The sequence below is a fragment of the Neomonachus schauinslandi genome, chromosome 11, assembly GCF_002201575.2.
Source record: "Neomonachus schauinslandi chromosome 11, ASM220157v2, whole genome shotgun sequence".
Classification (NCBI taxonomy): Eukaryota; Metazoa; Chordata; class Mammalia; order Carnivora; family Phocidae; genus Neomonachus; species Neomonachus schauinslandi.
In genome coordinates, this window is record NC_058413.1 from 3,441,137 (window position 1) to 3,463,243 (window position 22,107).

Below are 22,107 nucleotides of genomic sequence, written 5' to 3' on the forward strand. Positions count from 1 at the left end.
CCATCCACCCATCCACCCATCCACCCATCCACCCATCATCCACCCATCCACCCATCCATCCACCCATCCATCCATCCATCCACCCCTATCCATCCATCCATTCAAACACTCATCCATCCATCCATCCGTATCCATCCAACCATATCCATCCATCCATCCATCTGTATCCATCCATCCACTATCCATCCAACCATATCCATCCATCCATCCATCCGTATCCATCCATCCACTATCCATTCAACCATATCCATCCATCCACTATCTATCTATTCCTCCACCCACCCACCCATCCATCCAGCTCTCCCTCCCTCATTTATTCATTCATTCAGCACTGTACCAGTGCTTCTTATTGATCTGTTTTCTGGCAAAAGTTGGCCTTTTTTTACTTTGCCGTGGCTCTTACAAAACAGGAACAGGAAAATGAGTGTTGCCTGGATATGGGGACGCACACCACAGGTAGGGGGTCATTTTAAGGGACACACAGATGACTCCTGGGAACCTGTACGTGAATGTGTGTGGGGGTTGGGGAGGTGGGCACCTTGGACTAGGGGCTCTGAATCTGGCCTTGGCGTGGGGACAACCCTGTCCCAGGCACACACCCTGGCTAAGCTCTGTTCCAGGGAACCTCTCAGCTGGTCCTGGATCCCAGGACTGGGACCTGGCCTGAGGCTTGTCACGTGAGGACGTGAGATGCTGAAAAGCTGCCTGTGTTGGCAGGTGGCTCGAATTTTCAAGAGAACATTCAAATCTGGTTTTTTATGTAGATTTGCCTGGTTTTTATATTTTAAGTCAACTAAAAAAAATTAGCCAACACTGACCTATCAAATGGAGATTGTCTTGGGCTGGATGCAGCTCACGGCAGCCTCCACCTGGGGAGGGAAGCAGAATCCCCAAAGCAGATCCCAGCACAGTGCCCCCCAACCCCAGACCTCAGGCCCCTGCAGGCCACGGCCCATCACTGTCATCTGTGGGCGGGCACGACACCACTCCGGGACCAACAGCAGACAATGCTCAGCACTGGGGGCCATGGGGCCTGGTTTGCTGTGTGACCACCGCGGAGCCCTGACCCTCTCTGGGCCTCATTGTTCTGCTCTGACATAACAGTGCCGGCCGACCAGCTCATCTCGGAGGTCCTTGCACGGCCAGATCCCAGGTCTCTGTGACATCACCTTTTGGTTTTCCTCCACCCACCTCTACCACCATCATCCAAGCCCTACTATTGCCCTCTGAATTTCTGCAACACCCCTCTCTGACTTCCCATCCATCCCACTGCAATCCACCCCCCACCCCCCGACAGCTGCCATGACCTCAAAAGGTGAATCAGGTCCCATCACTGGGCTGGTTAAAACCACCCAGTCTCTGCTGTGGCATCTGCCATCAAGCTCGAGGTCCTCACGTAGCCAGGGAGCCCTGTGTGAGTTGGTCCTGGCTACCCCGTCTACCCTGTCTCCTGCCTCCTTCCACGCCCTCCCCTCTAATCAGCTGTCTGCACACTGCTACCTCAGGGCCTTTGCACACCCTTCTGCTGCCTGATCTGTCCTGCCTTCCTCCAGGATTTGACCTGGCTCCTTGTCGCTCAAGCCTCCAGGGGTCTCCCTGACCAACCCTGTCACACCCTGTTCTGTTTTATCAGCATCTCTTTCTTCCTCTGACGTTATCTGGTTCTGGGGTCCATTTTCTGGTTAAGCATCTCACACCCTCTGCAAGAAGTCTTTGCCTGAGGGGAGGAGGGACCAGTCTGCTTTGACCACTGCTGTCTGCTTGAACGTTGTATGAATGAATGTCTACAAGGTCTGGGTGCCAGTCTTGGCTTAGGTGCTAAGGAGCCCTGTAACCTCGGGCGAGCCACTTCCCCACTCTGAGGCTGCTCATCTGTCAAATGGGCCCCCTCACAGGCTTCCGGGAGGACCCATGGAGAGGGGAGGTCCCTGCGATGCTGCCCCCGGGTGCTGCCTTCATGTCTGGACTAAGGAAGCGGTTCCAAAACTTTAGAAGGACGTTCTTGACGGCCGGTAACCAGGACATTGTGAGCTTGAGCTTTGCTGAGATTTTTCTCGAGGACGCAGGAACTCGAGCACTAGGGGGCGCCAAAGCTCTCCCTCTTCCTGGAGATGTGCAAGGTGGAATCACCCCGAGCCGCTTCTAAGGAATGTCCCCAGCTAGCAGGGCTGCGCAGCTTTGCTAGCTTTGGGTGTGAAAAATATCTTTCTTTCGTGAAATGGTGGTGATCAGAGGTGGTAGTTTGAAATAGTGTCCCCACTTGCCAACGAAAACACTGGCAACTCTAGGTGGGTCCCCAAGAGGGTTGGGGGCATCTTAGGTCCACGGAATCCTAAGTGCTACCGTGTTGGGTTGGCGGGACCAGGGGTGGGAATTTGAGGATTGTGGAAGAGGATGCTGGGAAGGTGTGAGCATGACTCCCATAAACGCAGGTACGTGCACGCACACGCACGCACACGGAGAGATGATGAAGTCCCAGGAGCATCCAAAACCATTCATGTGTCTGGCGCTGCAGGGGTGTGGACGCCTATGATCCCTCCCCAATCTGCAGCTCAGCCAGGGGGCTCTGGGGACAGCCTCTCGAGCTTCCTGCGGGGAAGGTCACATGGACAGCGTTCGAGTGAAGACAGTGGTTGTGTATCCAAATTTATTTAGCTGCATGAAGGTTCAGCCACAGTCCTCTGTGAATTTGTGTACATTCACTTTTTAAAAAAAAAATTGGTCTCCATAAAAGGATTTTTGGTCATCACCTAATTTTTAATACAATATTTATATACAAAAACCCCATTTCCAACTACTTACTGTACAAGAGAAACTAGAAGCGTCAGACCCCATGACTGCTGCAAACGCCTACGGATGGCGGTCAGGGTCAGGGTTGGCAGCTGAAGGGGATGACCTCACGCCGACCACATGTTCACGGCAAACCCATTTCTCTTCTCTGCCTTCGATGAAACATTTTTTAGGTTTCTCTTGGTGCTTGAGAAATTTCAGATAATTGGTTAGTATAATGGCTGCAAATTTAGATCACTCCTGCCATCTGTGAGACTCGTTTTTACAAGCTTTAAAATGGTAACTGTCCCACAGTCACATTCCTGTAAGTAAAAATATAGAGAAGTATTACCAAAATAGAAGGCTTTATTAATAAAAATCTTTGGTAGTAACAGTGTTTTAAATTCCTCGCGATGATATTTGGTTAACTAATAAAATAAACTCCTTCCACCTTGGAGTGACAGAGAAAAACCCTCAAATCCACCCTAGAATTGATTATTTTAAAAACCCAATAAATATTCTAAAGCTGTGAATGTTCTCCCGATGCCTTAAGATTTCATGGAACCTGAAGCCATCTTCAGAAATGCCTCTGGGGTCCTCTCTCTCTGCTCATTTTCTGTCCACCTGGTTTTCTTTCTTCTTCTACATCTTTTTTTTTTCTGTCCCACTAAGAAGATGGACAGTTCTGAGGCCAGCTCATGGTGGAGGGGCAGGTGTGCAGCTGACGGTGGGGATCCCGACGGTGCAGGTCACCCGCTGTCCTGAGGGACACCTGCTGCCCCAAGATTCTCCAAGAGTAAATTCCAAGCTCACAGGCCATCTGCATGGACAGGGCCAGGGCACCACTCCTTCTGGCCAGAATGTCTCTTGGTTTCTGAACAGAAAACAAAAGATGAAAAGCCGGCTGACTTATCCGACCTGGTGGCAGGTGAGCCTTCTGGAACTGGTGTCAACCTCGTTTTTCTGTTCTCCCTCTAAGACTGCACGATGTTTATCCAAGGCTTTGCAACACCATCTTGAATCTCTCTAAAGGCTATCAAGCGGATTTGAAAAGACGCTTTCTGGAGGCCTCTGTTCACCTTCCACTGCAAAGGAGACCCGCGGTTCCCAAGAATTGTTTCTGCAAAGCGCCCGCATTCGCGCGTGTTCTCACCCTATCCCCAGCGATCATTTTGATTAACCTTGAATACTAAAGATAAAAAAATTCCCTGCATATGATTTTGTGCAAAAACAAGGAGAAAAAAACAGAAAAAAGACAGAAGAATGTTGTCCTATCAGAAGGTGGTCTTCCAGGTTTGCGACGAACACTGGAGCCACTGGGCCTGGCTGGGGGAGGGTGCCCGTCGGCGGGAGGCCAGGGGCAGCTACAGGGCGCCCCCGGGGTACTCGGGGCTGTCCAGGCAGGCTTTGGGGCTGTGGTTGTTGCATGGCTCGTCCTTCTTCCGGTCCTTCTCCATCCACGTGTCCAGCAGCTGCTGCTTGCCCTGCTCCTCCCTCATGAACAGCTCCACCATCAGCACCTTCTCCTTGTGCACCTGCTGGCTAATGTCCTTGGGGATGTCTGGGATGACCCAGTCCACAAAGTCGCTCATGAACATGACCAGGTTCTGGAAGGAGAGTCAGTGTGTGGGGGTGGGGAGGAGGACAGCAGGAGATGCTCCCCACCTCCCCTGCACCCTCCTCCGCCCCCACCTGCCTTCTACCCCCCCACCATCCCCCCCACCCTCCCCATCACCCACCCCACCCACCTCCACTGCACCCACCTCCTCTGCACTCACCCTGTCACTCCCAGCCTGTGACCTGAGACACATACTTTGGGCTCCCTTGGCCTCGGTTTCCCCCAAGGTATAAATGAGGCAGGAAACCAGCCAGCAGGCCCTCCAGAAACGGCTGCTGACTTCTATAAAGAATCGGAGCTCAGTAAATAGCAAGTTTCTGAATAATTCTGACTCCCTGGTCTGGGAAGCTTAAGAGATGACTGGATGGGTCACGCATCACCAAATCTAACAGGTGTTGGGCTTTAAGGAGAATAGTTAGAATAGAAATAGCACAAAAGCCCGGTGGAACTTAGTCTCTGATGATGTCACAGGCCTTTCTCCAGTTTGCAAGGCCTCCCAGGGCCACCCTGAAAGTCTGCTCCCTCCCTGGAGAAATTTCTAGTGCACAGAGAGCAAATGATTGGCTTTTACAGAAGAACTGAAATCTGTTTTTAAAACTTCTGTCCAGTGATCCCTTGTTAGCACATCTGGCTGTTTGTCACCTGGTGGACAGTGCTGATACCCGCCCCCCCAGACCCCAGGTCGCCTTTCCTGGCTGGTGCTCCCAGACCCCAGCTGTGGCCAGTGCTGGCTGCTGATGCTCACAGCTGCCTCCTTTCCACGGAAATCCACCCCTCCCCCAACCCCATCTCCTCTTCTTGGTCTGAACAGACTACAGCCAACGCCCAGCCGACATGGGCAGACCAAAGGCGCTCTCTTGCCTCAAGGTAGGCCCGTGTGTGTGCTGGGGTTCATGCTCTGGAGCTCCCCGCAGGATCAGGCAAGGCTGTCTCCAGCTGAGACTCCCTTTCTGCTGCTGCACTCCCTCCCCTCTCCTGGGGAGCTTCCTTTAATAACCCACTTGCACTGAATCCTTGTCTCAGGCTCTGCTTCTTGTAAACTCAGCCCCAAACACTTGTTCCCACTGCAGAGGGTGATGGAAAGCTGACAGGTGAGGCAGCAGGGTGTCAGGGGGGGTCGAAGTCCCACCTACAGCCACACTCTCTGTAAAGGGCAGAACTGGGGCTTAAACCCAGTCCCTGGGATTCCAGATGTGAGGGGTACATGACTGAACGGAACCTTGGCTGGGCCCACATGGCTGAGGATGCTCCCCCAGCTCTGGGGCTGTAGCTGCTGCAGGCACCAGCCTGGTCCCCAGTCTCGGGTCCTGTCCACTGGGAATCACTTTGGCCTCAGGGTTATTAGGCCGTCCCCTCCCCAGAGACCAGGTGAGGCTGGGTGCCCTGGCTCCTGGCTGGGGGCTGGAGTTGGCCAGGAACCCCCTGCCCTCCTCCTGCCTGTACTGGTCCTGTCCTCCTTGGACGTCTCCTGCCACCCAGAGATGGCAAGAACTTGAGCTGGGTCTCCCTTTCTCCCCGTCTCCTTCAATAAAGACCACTCATATCGAACTAAGCCTGCCTTCCCCAAAGAGGTCCACATCCCTCCGTTGGCGCTGGCCCAGGCCCTCCCTCTGCCTTCCTGGGACCTGTCCCTGCACAGGACCCGGGGTCGCCAGGCCTCCAGGCCTCCCAAGGCCCCCGACGTGGGCCAGCTGCTGCCTTCTGACCCCGTTCTGGGCTCAGAGCGCTTCCTCAGCTCCCGCTTCTCAAACCTTCCGGAAACGAGGGCCTGTCACACCTGGAAGACAATGACGAAAGCCAGCCGGGCTGCCAGCACGGCCCAGAAGTCCTTGGAGATGTCGTACTTGTGCTCCGACCACGGGGGCTCCCGGTAGTCTTTGTACCTGCAGAGATGGACGGGAATCGATGGGGGGTCTTCAAGCAGAACTGGGGATGATGGCCGGCGCCCTGCGGCCCTGAGCTGGCAGCAGGAAAACCGGCCTCCTTTCCTCTCTTCCGGCAGCAGTTTCTCGGCTTTTCCCTCCTCATCCATACGCAACACCCGTCCGCCCCTTTCCCTGACGTATCAGCGTAGACACTGCCCGCTGACTTCCTCCCAGGGCAGACACCCTCCCCCCAGATCCCCCCTCACCGGCCCTCGTTCTACGGAAGGTGATCTTCCTTGCTTGCCTGTCCACTGCCCTGACAGCAGGCAGTGTCCCCCCAGCCAGAGCACCCCACCCCCGTCCTCTCCTTCCCAGAGGTCCTGAGATGCCTAGTCTGTGGGAGCGGGGTGAGGATGATGACCTGGGGTCCTGTCTCTACCCAGGCCCTCTGACTCTGCCCCAAATTCCGGGGATGCTGTTGGCTTTAATGGGGCTGATCCTGTGCTACACGTGGGAAAAGCTTCCCCAAAGCTGTCAGAATAAGCTTGAAGTGGGGGCAGTTTCCGGGTTTGAGGTGGTAGGTGCAGCCCTGCTGGCTGCTGAGGTCTGGTGGAGTTGGGGACCAGAAGAGGAGGCACCTGGCTCTGGGCGCACAGCCCTGGCCTGACCCCAGAACCAGTGACCACCTTGCTGTGTGTTCTCGTGCAGTGGTTTGGCCTCTCTGGGCCTCGGTCAGGCATCCCCTCAGTCACATGAGAAGCATTACTGAGCAGCTACTACATTCCAGCTCCCATTTCAGGGGTGGACATTCAGGAACACGCAGCAGACAGGGCCCCTCGCCCACAGAGCTTTACTCCTGGAGGGAGCTGGATGGGAGCCTCCGAGGAGCCGCGGGGTGCTAAGCTGCCAGACCCAGACATAGGATCGGCCTCCCTGGGAACGATCCTATCTGGGCACCAGCTGTAGAGTGACACAGGACTTGTACAACCTGCTCTTTGATGGGAACACGCAGCCCCTGTTCTCCCAGCATCAGAGGCCACGCACGCTCGCTCCTCCCTTTCCTCTCTGTGCTCACGGCCAGCTGCACTGGGGGTTACCTGGCAAACTCCTAGGCATCCCTCAAAGCCCACTTAAACCTGTCCAGAGGCCAGCTCCCACCATCGGCACTGACTCGATCAGAGACGATCTTACATTTTCCTTGCTTAGCTCTGGTACCCAGCCTGCCCGCGCCCCTGGGGAGGATGATAATGCCCCCTCTGGGGGTGGCTCTGGGGCTCAGATGAAAGAGCACCTGCCTCAGTGCAGACATAAGTGGTGGCCGGCAGCGACCGAAGCTCTGAATGTGCTCTGCGTCTCCCCACACCCACCGCCCCAGGCTGGGCTGGGTGCTGTGCCTCCTGCCACGGATTCCTGCGAGAGGCAGCTTGCGTGGGCGCGGCTGCCGAGGGCCTGGAGCTCCCAGATCTGCGCTGCCGGATCTTGGCCAACGGACGGGGGAGGGCCTGGCTGGAGCCCGAATCCCAGGGAGCGCAGTGGTCGGATCCATGGTCTTCCAACTCCGTGGGGGTAAAAGCTACGAGACACTTAAAAATGGGTCTCGGCTCTGTCAGCCTGGCCTCTCCCCCACGTGGCCAGGACCCTGGGCTGATGCATGGGACGGAGCTGCTTCCTTAGCCAATGTCTGGGACCCAGGGTCCGGTTCTTGGAAGCCGAGGCTAACCCTGTAAATACCAACGCAGAGGGAATTCCTAATAAGATGACCACACATCTCCTGCCTTCTTTGCTTGTAATTATTCTTCCTCCAAAAAGGACCTTTAGCAAAGTAGGTCAAGCTTGTGCGCTGAGCATGGAGCGTCGAGATGATGCAGGGAAAGCGTTGGTGCTGCGGGAGGTGTGGGGGTCCAGGGCGGAAGCCCAGGGGGTGGGGGGCTGCCTGTCTGCACCAGCCTGGAGCGTGCGTCTGCTGAAGGATGGGGGCAGGTGTCTGGAGCCCCCTCCCCTGCACTTCCGGCTCCCCAGGCCGTCCCCTCTCCGAGGTGACCACGCCGAAGCTGGGAGCGGACCATTCCGGGCCTCCCCTGTGATTTTCGGGCCCATTACGTGCACGTGGGCGGGATTCGGAAAGCTGGACCCGGGCTGGGGTGCAGGCCTTGCGGTGTTAGCGCCCTGTCTAGCTGGCAGACGCGGCTCTAATCGTTCCTGGGCCCCGAGCAGGTGCCGTCCCTGCCCTGACGCGGAAGAGAACACCGTGTGCCTGCGCCGGAGTCGCTCAGGGCCAGTGGGGACGCCCGCTTTCTGCGCTGCGGTCAGGAGCCACCCGAGCCGGGGGCGCCTGCTTCCCTTTTCCAACGGCTCCGGGGGGAGGGCGGAGCGTTTTCCCGTTTCTTGGGCCTGTCCTGTCGCTGCAAGCTACTTCTTGTCGGTCGGTACCATGGACCCTGGCAGGTGCCGCCACTCCCCTTTCCTCAGTCAAGGTGACAGACACATACCAGCCAGCCTCAAGGAACTATGTGTCAAGGAGGAGCCAGCAGGCCTCCCCGGGCAGGAGGGACCGAGCTTTACCGCACGTGCTCTGGGACGTGTATGTTGGCCCCTGCGCTCTTTTGTGCCGAGTCTCAGCTCGGTTGGAGTAGCTCACACTGATTCCCACCTCTGTGCTTCTGCCCACGTTGTCCTGCCCCCTGGAGTGACCCCACTGTGTCCACCCTTCACCCGGGCTTCCAACTACGATCCCTCCTTAACACCGATCTCCACCGAGGTCCCTGGATAGCAGGGACGATGCCATTCCCGGGTCCCCAGACCCCAGCCCAGGCTGGCACATGTGGAAGGGGCCCAGGGAATGGCCAGGTCTCAGCTCTGCCTCCCACGCCCAGCCCCGCCTCCATCTTTCCTGGGGTGCTTCTTGCACACCCCAAGCGTCTGGCCAGCAGCTGGGGCCCCACAGGTCTGGCCATCTCAGCTGGCCTGCCCAGCATCCAGTACCCCTTTCCTGAGTCAGAGCACCCCCGTTTTCCTAAGAACCTCTTCATCCTCTGACCATGACCCCACATCCGGGCACATACCCCAGCTCTAGCCTCTACCCCCTGCCAACAGGGTTTCATTTAGGGATGGGCACGTGGTCCACGATAGACCAGTGAGGTTAAACCCTGATTTTTGCTGACTATTGAGGAAGACATTCTGTCACTGGGATAGCTGAGCAGACAGGGCGTCTTCACTGCCCACCAGAACACAGTGCCACCATGGAGGAATGCAAAGCTGGGAGGCAGTGCCAGAGGGGGCCTGAGGGCAAACTGTAGCTCCTGGATCCAGCCATGCCTGAAGCTATCCTGGCCTTCTTAATGAAAGGAACTAGTAAGTCACTTCCTACTGCGACCCTGAGTTTTTTTTTCCCTTGAAGCAAGCTCGAACTATTCTGTGACTTGCCCCTGAAAGAATCCTTGCTTGAAGAGGGGGTTTCCCACCACGTGTGTCTTTCAGAAAGAGACGTCGAGAGCCATACCTGCAGATCTGCACCTCGTAGCCCAGGTCCAGGGGGTCGTTGGGGGCAGTGCCGTTCTGGAAGTCACTGACGTTGAAGGAGGACAGGGTGTGGTTGACGAAGCCATGCATGGTCCCGCTCTCACTGTACATGTAGAGGTACACCAGGCGAGGGATGAAGTCGGATGTGAAGGAGATGACGAACGCCTGGGCCGGGGGACAGGGCGGTGAGTGCAGACTCCCAGGTGGGGGCGGGAGGGGGACACGCCCTAAGGGAGCCAGCGCGGCCCTGCCCTGGGGTCTGGTCATGCGACATTCTGCCCACAAGTCGGCAGGCGACCAGAATGTTGGGAGGGCCTGGGCGCAGGGAACAGGACACCCCTGAGCAGGAAGGCCTGGGGACAAATGCTGCCTCTCCCTGGCTGTGTGGCCTTGGGCAAGTCACCTAACCTCTCTGTGCTCTGCCTGCTTCACCTTCCTGGCGTACTTGAGAGGGAACGTGGGAATGGAAAGATGATATTCTGACTCGGCACATCCTGTTCCAGAGCCGTCTCTGGGGACAGCTGGTGTGGTGTTGGTGTGGAGCAGGGACCTGGAGCCTGGCAGCCTGGGGTAAGGTCCAGCCCTGCCGCTTTCTGGCTGTGTGGCGTTGGGTAAGTTGCCTGGCCTCTCTGTGCTTCACCTGTACCACGGGCAATGACAGTCCCTTCCCTGAAGGCTGTGTGTGCACGAGTGGGTGGATGAGGTAGAAGGGCCTGGATTATTCTAGAGACTCGATAAATGCTAGCTGTTTTTGGTTGTTCCCATGAGAGGTCTAGCTGGTTTCCAGCTGCTGGCAGCACTCCTGTGCTCCAGACAGGTGCATCCCGTCCCCAGCACTGACCCCCAATCAAAACGTGCCCTCCCGTCTTGGGCCCTGCGCCTGCCTGCCCAGGTCAGGATGAGGAGCTGTTGCTGCCCAGGATGCACGCTCTGCCCGCCGCGGCCCTTTAACAGGGGTTTCCGAGCCTGGACTGGGCAGGGAGGCTGCCCCCAGCAGGAGAGGCAGTGTCCTAGGGCCCCGAGAGTCTCTTCTCTGGGGCTGAGCCTCACCTCCTGTGCTGTGGGGGCCCAGTCCCCAGACCCAGCATCGCGGGCGTGCAGGCCCCAGGCTGTGTCTGCTGCTGGGATCAGCCGCCTGCGTGCAAGGGGTCAGCTTCTGGGGGCTCAGGCTCAGCCTGCAGGTGGAGGGCTGAGGGTCACAGGGCGGTGGCACTGCGGACCTCCGAGGCTGTCTGATGTTCCTTCGCATGGCTGGGGTTTAGCCTTGGCTTTGAAGCATGTGCTAGGGACCGCTAGACCGCTAAGCCCAGGGTGATCACGCGGACCCGGATGGGCGGCCGCAGGGAAGGCAGAGGGCTGGTTCTCATGAGAGAGGGGCCACTGCCCTCCTAACCTGCAGGCCCAGGGGTAGGAGAGGCCAGGAGGATGGCACCGTGTGGCAGGAGGATGTGGACGAGGTGCTGGGGAGGAGGGCTGTCGGGCAGGAGGCTGGTAGGGGAGCAGAGTCCTCAGCAAGCTACGTGGGTGTAGGAGGGGGCTGGCAGGCTTCTCCTCCTTGTTTCCGTGTTTCTGCATTTCCTGAACTTTTAAAGAATAGGCGCGTATTTCATATAAAGGGACAAGGCTAACTTTTAAAAAATAAGAGCAGACTGATGGCTAGGGAGGAATTTCTGTCTCTTTACCTGTCTTTGCCTCTCCCTCTCCCTCTGTATATTCTCAGGATTCTGGGGGAGGGAGTGAAGTCGACTTAGGGGCCAGGGTGGGCGTGCTGGAGAATTTTGCTCAAGGTTATAGAAAAAGGTCGAGGACAATTTGTCCTTCCCACCCACAGCCCGTCCCAACGCCTCAGTATGACCAAGGGACATGTCTGAACAGGAGAGGCTTTCGCCAGCCTGGGGCAACACAGAAGCTGGAGACAGAGACCCCACCTGGCTTCCCTGGAAGGGGTGCCCAGCCCCGTGGCAACCCAATGGACACTTCTGTCCAGCAGAGGCCCCCGACGTCACTTACGTTGATGATGACGGCCAGCTTCCCGACGCCTCTGAGAATATTGTACCAGATTCCTGGGGGTGGGGGGGGTGGGGGGAGAAGCACAGTTTCAGGACGGCTTGCACCGGGCTGTCAGGAACCCCAGCTAACAGGCGAGCAGGTCCCTTCCCTGGTGGTCAAATGTATGGGAATAAGCAGAGGTTCTGGAGCTCAGGGGGGATCGCAGCTGATGACAGAGCCTCGGCTGGTCCCGGCTCAGCAGCTGAATCTGGAGGCAAACTGTAGCTTCTAAAAGGGGTGCTTCAAATCAACTGCTCCCTGAGTGGTTCTGCGCCCTCTCCTGTGAACCTGAAACCTTAGATGAAGCCTTTCCTTCCAGAGGGACAAACATTCAATTTGGACGCGGTTCCTGCCCAGAAGGGTCCACATAAGAGTAAGTGGAAACCAAGCCCATGAGGTTTCCACGCCCTGGACCTGCCACGTCCCTCCGGTGCTAGAAGAATTTAGGGACAGGCCCCTAAACGTATGTCAGGGTCAAAGAGCAATGCCAGGGCCCCAGGTGGGGGACGCTGGGGTCATGACTTGAGCATAACAACTTGACATCAATGAGGTGCAGAACACTTCTGGGTGTCCCCCATTTCTGCCACCCCGGGGTCCAGCACTGCACCCAATTACCAGTGAGCAGGGGTCTCACCACACAGCAGGAGACAAACTCACGGTCCTCCCCTGGCCTCCCCAGCAGAGTGAGGCCAGCAGGGCCCGGGGAGGGAGTGCCTTATGTGAGGGTCCAGAGCAGGCCGGGCGTGTTAGGGCCCCTGCCTGCCCCCCTCCTCCGGCCCAGCTGGGCCCTATCAGGCCAGGCACATGTCACAAACACTGTTGGCCTCAGAGACCTGTCCCGGGTGGTCTCTCCCTGCCCCGGACCCAGCTGAGATGGGGATAACCAGCACTTCCCAGAAAGGGTGGGAGGGGATCTGTATTCGTCATTATGGAAAAGTGTGGCAGGGTGGGGTTCCTCTGTCCGGGGCGGAGACCGCCGCTCGCCACTCGGCGGGGGGAGCTACACGGGGGCATTTCTGCCCTAGCCGTGAGCGCCGGGGGGCCACCTGGGCCCCCATCTGCAAAGAGCAAGACCAGAGGCCCACGAGGCCCGAGAGTGGAGGCCGCAGGCTCAGACGCTGACTGGTGTTTACAAATCAGGATGACGTGTTTTTAAGAATCTGGACTTGCCTTTTCTGAAAGAGCCTGGCTCCCAAACGGGGCTGGCCTGGCTCCACGGCTATGGTGGCGCCCCCTCCAGGCCGGACCATGCACTGTGGCTCTGTTCTCTGCGGGGCCCGCCTGGCCCTGCGGGGTCTGGGTTTGGGACCTCCAAGATAGGGCGCTGGGGCCTGGGTGAGCCTGGCGAAGGTGAAGTGTCCAGGCAGAGGGCTCCTGGAGGAGGCGGCGCCACCTGAGCGCAGCACGAGGGGAGGAAATGGGTCTTCGACCCCCTGCCCCGCTGACAGGCCAATGGGTCGAGGGAGGGGAGCTTGGGAAGTGGGAGAGACCAGGCCAGGCTGTGGGGCGAGCTGGAGAGCTTCCCGGAACCCAGGACAGAGCATACTGCGCAGGCCCTGGGGCGTCTCTATGTACAGCCCCAAGATCCCCCGTGGGACCCCACGCCAGAATCCTGGGGTCTTGTTCAAAAAATGCCAAACCAGGACGCCAGCCCCGGCCCTCGGGCTCAGCCTCCCTGGGAGTCTTGACCCCGTCTGCGCTATTGGGACACACGCTGCAGAGCATACCATGCTCCGATGGTCTCCAGGCACAAGAGGAAACCCTTCAGGCTGCCTGTGTGAGAATCTCCAAGGGGGGAGGGAGCTGTCTTCCTCTTCAAGATGTCCCTGCTGTCCCCGAGGGACACCAGACCCCATTTCCAAGAATGAGACAGGGAGGCATTTCGTCTTGCCTGCCCATGTGCAGGAGCCAACGGCAGGCAGAGGCTGCTTACGCCGGGGCGGGGGAGGGAGGCTCAGGAGAAGTGTGAGCGCAGGAAGCTTGTGAATCAGCTGTCAAAGGTCAGGGCTGGGAAGCTGGGGCCGGGCTCCCACTGGCAGGGAGCTGAGACTCGCCACGCCTCCCCTCCCAGCCAGAGCCTCCCCCAGCCACCCTTGGCACCCTGGGTGCAGGCTGTGGGGGCCCCGGGGCCTGGCATCCCCTCGGGCCCCACACGGATCACAGGAGGAATACAAAGGCCTGTTCAGGGAAAGGTTACAGTCAAAGAAGAGCAGATAATGCCTCCAACCAACCAGACAGGAACCAGGAAGTGAGCAGCCAACCCATAAGAACAGGGAAAGAAGGGGAGCCACGGGCGAAAGGCGGTGGTGGCAAGGACCACGCCTGCGACGGGCACGGAGGGCCCGGAGGTTTGCAGGTTTGAGGACGAGGCTGCAGGGGAAGCGGGCTCTGCTGAGCAAAGGATGCCAAAGCAAACAGACACCCACCGCAGACTCGCCTGGGGCCTCTGGGCGCCTGAGAATCAGACCTTTGTCAGGGCAAAGTGACGACCGGGAGGCCACACTCTCACCGGGCACAGGGCTCCAGAATCCCCAAGGGCTGTCCGGGCAGCGCCCTGTCCTTTCAGGCCTCGGGTGTGCAACGTAAGCTTCTCTGGGCAGACCCTCTGCTTGTGGAGGTGCTGCAGGAACGGGTGGCCCGGGGGCGGAGGGCTGGGGGCGTGGGGTCTCCGGTTCCAGCTCAGCGTTGGTAACCACCTGGCCTTGGTCTTCCCACCGGGAAAGCGGGACCGAAGATTTGCCCAAACCTCCTCTAGAGGTTCCTTGGAGGACCCGATGCCGAAAGGCCCAGGAAGCGATCAAGGCCACACACAGCCCTCTGGGGTCCACTCTCAGAGCAGGGCATGACAAGCTCACGGGAACCCTAGGGGCAATGTCACTTTCATCTGGGGAGGGGGCTTGTGAATGAGGCCTGGGGCCCAAATTCAGCGCCCGTAGCCTTGGGTGAGAAGGATGCCCTTGCGGCCCACAGAGACCAGGGAATCCCCAAGCTGAGCTCGGACCCGGAGCAGCAGCAAACCCAGGGGTGTGGTGTGCGGGGCAAGGGGCTTGCCCCACAGCCAGGGCGGAGGCAGAATCAGGCGCCTGGGAGCCAGAAGGGACTTCAGAGGGCCAGTTAGGTCAGGGGTTTTTAAAACCTCTTAAAATCACAAGCAAAATCTTCCAGGGAAGTCCAGCCGGGAGGGCGTCTGTTTGCAGAGTGTCTGCCAATCGTCTGGGTCATCCAGTCCAGATGGGTGACAGACGGATGGTGACAGACACACCTCTATATTTGAGCCCCGGCTCTGGCTGGCGCCCCTCCCTACGGAGCGCCAAGGTTCCCCGTCCCGTCCCAAAGCCGGGCCCTGGAGTCTCCACAGATGCCACGGTGCAAACGTGGGCTGCGGTAAACCGGACAGAATCACCGACACGTGTGACACATGGCCACGCGTGAGGGTGCGAATGGCACTTCTGGACGGTTCGACCTGGGAGAGTGCGCGTCTAGGAGGAGCCGGAGCCCACGCTGTCCCAGGTGGTGGCGCTGGAGAGCGGTGGGCACGGCCACGCCACCCGCGCCACCAGGGGCCAGGGCGGGCATGGCCCGGGGAGCCCCACGAACACAGGCGGGGTGGGACGGCCGAGGGGCGTTTCTGACGAGGGCGAGCCAGTGCAAAGGGCTGGAGAAGCCGCCACCTTTCAGCAAGATGACGTCTGCCTCGCTGATGTCCTATCACCCTGGCATCCTCATCTCGGGGAAAATGACCACACGCCTAACACGTCCATCTTTGTGTCTTCCACTGACCAGCGCAGATGTGCCATTCCGGTGAAAACTGTGTCAAATAGGACTTCAAATCAATGTATTTTTGCATTTTCCATCTCATTTCAAGATTAAATATAAACTTTTTTGCGTTCACCTTGAAAACTGGGTCCTGGTCGAATGAAGTTGACTCGCTTTGAGATGATCTTCTTCGTTGGGGACACCTCTACCAGAGGGTTAGGTGTCGCGCTCCCAGGAAGTGCACCATCCCTCCACCCCACCTCCCCTGCAGGGCGATGAGGAAGCCCTCGCTGGCAGGGGGTTAGAACCCTCTCAGCCCCGACCCTCCGGGCAAGCCACACAGAGCTCTTCCTGAACCGCTGAAAGGGCTCCTTCCTCCCCACTTTCCTGTCTGTGGACGTCGAATGACTACACGATACACTGCGTGGAAAGGCACCCATTCAGCCCCTAACGCGAGCTTCCCACCTGTCAGCTCTGTCTGTGCTCTGGGGCCACACGGACAGGAGGGCGGGGGTGCTGAGGACCTCAGCGCACGCCCCTCGGGGACCTCCTAGTGCAGCTGGTTGCCGAGATATTCAGACACCCAAGGTACTGACACCTTCCGGAATGTTCTCTCAGGAGTGGAGAGTTTGGGGTCAGGGTGCAAAGGAGCCTCTAGGTCTCCTACCCCCACGCCGAGCCCCCGAGTCTTTATCCAGGAGCTCATGGGGACCCCGTGCCTGACCCCAGTCTGCCAGCTCTGGATCGAGCTTCTGGGGAGCGGGACCACCTCCCCCAAACCCAGCGCGTGCCCAGAACCAGCTCCCCAGAGTCACTTACCAATGTCTTTGGCTCTGACAGCCACCGGCCTTCGGAGCTCGGTGACGAACTTTTTGGCATCCAGGCGGATCTCGATGATGTTATTCAGCAGCGCGAACAGCGGGGCCAGGGGGAAGGACGCGACGAACAAGGTGACAAAACCAAACTGGATGACTGCAAGGAGAGTAGGGCGGTCAGCATGCTACTGCGTGCCACGGCGGGTCCCCACGTGCCACAAGCTGAACACACGGGTGGGCGGGGTCTGGCTGGCTCCCTGCCTCTGATGCACCCCTGTACCCGCATAAAAGGGACCCTGGGGATGCACCCACCATGACCCCAGGTGACCCTGGGCCAGGAGGGGGCTGTGGGGAACGTTCCAAATTTTGCTCTGGACCCCACTGTTGACTCCTGAATAACGAGCATGCAGTCACTTATCATACATCTAATCTTAGATAATCAGTGATGGGGAAAAGGCCCCCATGAGCATGAAGGCCCAGCCTCGGTCACCCCATGCGGGGCTGGCAAGGGTCTCAAGCAGCTGGGGGGCTCCTGGGGGGTTCCTGGGACCTGGGGGGCCTGCCAGTATTGCTGCGTGTCCGTCGGGCCTCAGGGACAGAGCTGGGCGGGGCCCACTGTCCAGTGTCCCCTCTCAGACCATCCTCATCGTCACCAGGCCGGCCCTGGGGCTTGGACCTTGGATGCTGTGGCCGGCACAGAGCCGGGCTCCCGGGAGAGGTCAGGTAAAGGTTGCTGAACAGCATGGGGGAGGCGGGTTCAGGAACCGTACAGTCTGTCCCAGGGCTCTCGCTGCCTGCCAGGTGGTAAACAAGGAAGCCGGCAGAATGTCACCGTGTGCCTGGCAGGCTGAGTGTGGCCATTGTTAGAGCTACCAGTGGGGGGCTCCGTGGGAGCCTCTGTCTGGGAGCCGGGCCACTGGTTTCTTGCTTGCCCCGTCGGCCTCCGTGGGATGCTTCTGTGGACACGGTCGTGTCTGCAGGCGGCTCTGGCGGGGATAGAGGCTTCAGATAAGCTTGGCTGTGGGCTCCACGTGGGCTCCTGAGGCCGTGGGGTCCCCACTCCCGAGTGGTGTGTGGACAGGCCGAGAAGCAGGGAGGGGAGCTGGAGATGGCCCGGGCCCGGGGCCCTCCCAGCTGCGCTTCTCTTCAGTCCCGGGCACTGTGTGCTCCAGGCGCCCAGCAGAGTCGGTCCTCGAGGAGAGTGTCCTGAGCGGCAGGGTATGGCTGGGTCACGGGGTGGGCTGCTCCCTGGGTGGGCAGGGGCCTGTCCCAGGAGTCTCACTGCGCCCAACAGGAAAGCGGGATGCGACCTCCAGCCCACTGTAGAAATTAAAATCGGGGGGGGCCTCTGTCTGCCAGCCAATCCCAGGCTGCTCTTCTGTGTCTGCCCTCCTACTGGCCTCAGGCAGGCAGGGGTGGCCTTCCTCCTGGACCCCAGGGCTGAGACCAGACAGCCAGGGAGGCAGCAGGCCCACGGGGCTCCATGGGGGTCCACGGGGGTGAGGGAGCTGCCTGTCCACCTCTGGTTCACCTTGGATTTCGTTCCAGGAGAAAACAATGTCATCTGAACACAATGCTATTTCCATTTTTCGAAGTCTTAAGATTCTTTTCCTTCTGAGTCAACGGCAAGGTGCTTCTTGAACAATCATCTGGGATGCTGGGTGTGACTTCTATGGACCCACTGGGCCAGCAGGAGGGAAGTGCTCATGGTGCCACCCTGCCCCTCGACACTCAGAGGAGGCCTCGGGTTTGCTCAAGTATTTGTTAAAAGTGCAAGGTCCCAGGTCCCACCCTGCATAGATCGGGCGTGGGCCCCAGAGCCAGCATTTAAAATGTGCTGTCCATGGTGGCCGGGGGCCCTACACTTTGGGACCCCTCTGCAGGGGTCTTCTTGGCTTCCTTTGCTCATCTGTTCACTCAGCAAACACGTACTGAGCGCCAACGATATACCTAGATCTGTTCTAGGTGTAGGGGGTATGACAGTGAAGGGAAAAAAAGGTCCTGTTTTCACAGAACTTCCATTCTGCTGGGAGGTAGAGGTAAAGGTATACTGCAGGCTGGTGACGAGAATCAGAGCAGGGGGAGAGGCAGAGGGTCAGAGTGGTGCAGGGGAGGGGCTGCCCCTTTTAAACACTGTGGTCAGGAAGACCCCTCTGGAGGAGGACATCCTGAGCACAGCCCTGGAGAAAGGGAGAGAGTGAGTCATGCAGGTATTAGGGGGAGAGGATTCCAGGCAGGGCATAGCTAGTGCAAAGGCCCTGTGGCAGGCACGAGCTCTGGGAGTTTGGGTAACAGCAAGGAGGCCAGTGTGGCTGGAATGGTGGGAGGAGGTGAGGAGAGGGAGGAGGTGGGGTTGGGGGGTTCCAGGTGGCCATGCGAGCTGCACCTGCCCTATCTCCCTCCTCTCTGGCGTACCCCACTGAGAGTGATGGGCCAGCTCTGGGCATCCTCCTGTCCAGTGACATAGTTGCTGGTGCCAAGGCTCCATCCCTGGGTATCTCCTGAGCGCCTGCCTGTGCAAGGGGCTGCAGCCAGCCCCAGCCCGAAGATGGGACCCCTCCGGCCACCACTCACTCATCTCCATGTACTCTGGGGTGAGGCCCGCGAAGGGCTCCAGCGTGTAGTCCACCTCATAGCGCTGCTTTCTCTTCACGAACTCATCGTGGTCAGAGGGACTCTGGCGCCTCAGCCTCAGATAGCGGATGAACTTCTTCATTTTCCTGTGGGAAACACGGTGTCACTTCAGTTGGGGGTCCAGGAAGATGGGCGCTAGGGCCCCTCACCTCCAAGTTGTGTTTCTAATTCTCTGAGCCGGACTTCTCTGGCGCTGATCTCCTGTTCTCTCCCCCCAGAGGCAGGGGTCAAGTGTCATCATTTGGTTTTTGACATAAGGAAACAGGTACAGGGAGAGCCAACAGGGTCAGAGGTCAGGTAGGCCCAAGCAGACGCAGTGGTTTGGGGCGGGGTGGGGATCATTCCAGCGGGCTGGCTGCCTTGGAGGGGGGTCAGGACACGATTCTCAAAGGGCACAAGGTCAGGAAGCAGAGCCTCTAGGTGCTCCATCTGCCAACCACAGGGGGCCGGCATGCGTGTCTCAGGGTGCCTGTCAGGACCCCGCATCCTCAGCCTGCCACAGAGCAAGGGGTCATCTGGGTCCCCATTAGCTCCTCGTGCACCATGGGGTGGCCACACCCTGCCTTCCCCTCGTGTTCCCACCCCCTCCCCGCTGCTGGTGCCCCATCCTGGCCCAGGTCCCACCTCACCTGTCCCCCAGACCACCACAAGAGCCCTCTGGGCATCCCAGGGCCCCATCTCCCCCTTGCTCCACTGGGACCCGAGGCCAGACATTACTCACGGGATGCCGATCTCAAACAGGTTGTTCTGGATGAGCTGCTTGCCCAGCATGATGATGCTGAGCTGGATACAGAGCTCCATCAGGCAGCCCCCCGGGGCACACTGTGGGACAGAGAGCAGGTGCATCAGACCCTGGCCCTGGCCCATGGTGGACACCTGAAGAGATGATTGCAGCTCCCAGTGAGGGGAGGTCAGCCCTAGTGCTGCAGGTTGAATGTGGCCTCTACAAAGACATGTCTCCATCCTAACCCCCAGAACCACAGAATATGGCCTTAGTTGTAAAAAGGTCTTTGCAGATGTGACCGAGTTAAGACGAGGTCATACTGGAGCAGGGTGGACCCTGAAGCAGTGACTGGGGTCCTTATAAGAAGAGGAAACGCACAGACAGAGAAGAGAAGGTCGTGCAAAGACAGAGGCAGAGATTGGAGGGCCCCGGCCAGAAGCAAGGCCCGCCAAGGATGCCGGCAGCCCTCAGAAGCCAGGAGCGAGGCCCGAGGAACCTCCCCTGAGCCTTCGAAGGGAGTGCAGCCCTGCTGGCTCCTTGATTTTGGACTTCTGGCCCCCAGAACAGTAAGAGAATATGTTTCTGTTGCTATAGGCCGCCTGCTCTGGGGTGTTTTGTTACAGCGTTCCCAGGAAGCTACTGCACCTTGCCTGCAGGCTGTCAGGGCTGGAAGGAGGCTCAGAGAGAGGAGCGCTTTGCCAGGGAGTGAGCAGGGGTGGGGCTGGATCTAGGGGCTCCTCCTTCTCCCCCAGGGCCGCTGCCCAGTCCCACGCACTGCTGTCTATCCACGGGCCTGTGCGGTTGGGAAGCCACGTGGTGAGGTGGCTAGCCACCCCTCTGAGGCTTAACGTCCCTGTCCTTGGAGGGCTTGCACCCCCTGCCTGAGGCTGGGCGTGGGCAGGCACGGGACGGGCCAGAGGCTTAACTTGCCCGAGTGACTGGAGATCAAGGCACATTGGGTGTCCCTCTGGGGACAGCTGACCCCTCTACGGGACAGAACAAAACTTTTTATACTGTTAGCACAAATTTCATGTTGGAAAGCCGCCATTTCATTAAAAAAAATGATATCCTCTGCTTTATTCTATTTTACAAAGGCATTTCCCCATTGTCTCTAATCATTAAAGAATCTGACATAGTGTTGTTTACAGAAAGGCCAAGATAACATAACGGGAGAGCACTTCATGGCTTCTTGCAAACATCTGTTCCTGTGGGTGAGGCTCATGTCTTGGGATGTTCAGGGGCTGGCACCCCGGGGCTTGAACCTCTTGGCTGTGCCTTGGGCAGCCAGATCACCCTGTACCTGAAGCCCACCCCAATCCTCTCTACCCCATTTCACAGGGTCTTTATCAGAAGACCTGCCCCTTGTTTTCCAGTAAGCTGAATTACTCCGGGTGTTGGCAATGCTGACTGGTTCCCCTGAGACCCGACGCCCTGGCAGCCCCGAAGCCCTGGCTTGGTCTGGCGGGGCCGTTGGAGCAAGTCCAGTGGCCGGTGCACTAACCAGACCCACAGTGGCTGCAGAGGCTGAGCAGAAGCCAAAGGTCACCAGCACTGATTTAGGGGGAGACAGGCAGGCTTTTCCCTGTTACAGTAAAAGAATGAAGCTGAGTTCTGTCTTGTCCTCATTAATCCATCTTAACGAAAAAGAAAAAAAAACACTTAAGATCTTATAGAAAATGAAAAAAAATCAAACAGGTCAGTCTACAGTTTTGGTGAGTCTGGAGAGACTTTCTCCTTTCAGGGTAACGCTATATGGACGCTCCAAATAAGATCAGAGCCCCGCCCCAGCAGCAGGTCAGCAGCCAAGGAGGGAGACACTAGTCCGTGACGTCTGCTTCTCCCAAGTCTGCTGTGTGGACGGACCTGGGAAAGCGGGACAGGAGCACATGCTCACCTCTTCCATCCGGAAAGAACGGAAAATGTACACGTAGTCGCCCGGGCGTCCGACGAACCTGCAACGAGCGGGGGCAGTGGGAGGGGAGGGGCAGCGCAGGGAGACCCCGAGGTGGGGGCTGCAGTCAGTTCAGCACGCCCCCAGGCTTCCAGCGCCTGAGACACGACCACTGTGGTGTGCTGTCAGCGTGTGTTCCGGGGGCTTGTCCCCAGACAAGACAGGACCTCAGCAGGAAGCCAAGAGAGAAGGGGGCCGGGGTGGCGGCGGCGGGCGTGGGGACCGAGGCAAAGCTGCCCAGTACAGACCGCGCCACCTGCCACGGCCTCGTCAGGCTGGGGAGGGGTAGAGACCTCTTAAGGCCTTCTCCGTGGTCATGGATGATCTCGGGGGGCTCTGGGGTCCTGGTGTGGGAGGATGGCCACTAAATCACATGATGCTGAGGAAGAAGCCTTCAGAGGGGTTCT

General features: G+C 58.5%; 1 protein-coding gene across 11 annotated transcripts in view; it reads right to left on the reverse strand.

Annotated features, from left to right (window-relative positions):
• Nucleotides 1-2,631: 2,631 nt before the first annotated feature.
• Nucleotides 2,632-22,107, reverse strand: part of ANO1 (anoctamin 1) — an 80,048-nt gene continuing 60,572 nt past the window's right edge. For 7 of the 11 annotated variants that reach the window (XM_044919229.1, XM_044919228.1, XM_044919227.1 and 4 more), the window contains 8 exons: nucleotides 21,644-21,701; nucleotides 19,747-19,847; nucleotides 18,966-19,111; nucleotides 16,396-16,548; nucleotides 11,782-11,834; nucleotides 9,752-9,936; nucleotides 6,165-6,270; nucleotides 2,632-4,376 (listed from right to left, as the gene is read on the reverse strand). In XM_044919229.1, the coding sequence (XP_044775164.1) occupies nucleotides 4,134-4,376; nucleotides 6,165-6,270; nucleotides 9,752-9,936; nucleotides 11,782-11,834; nucleotides 16,396-16,548; nucleotides 18,966-19,111; nucleotides 19,747-19,847; nucleotides 21,644-21,701 (1,045 nt within the window). In that variant the 3' untranslated portion in view covers nucleotides 2,632-4,133. Of the gene's footprint in view, nucleotides 4,377-6,164; nucleotides 6,271-9,751; nucleotides 9,937-11,164; nucleotides 11,355-11,453; nucleotides 11,496-11,781; nucleotides 11,835-16,395; nucleotides 16,549-18,965; nucleotides 19,112-19,746; nucleotides 19,848-21,643; nucleotides 21,702-22,107 lie in introns of those variants that run through there. The other 4 variants (XM_021685599.2, XM_021685597.2, XM_021685595.2 and 1 more) reach the window with 2 other exon arrangements.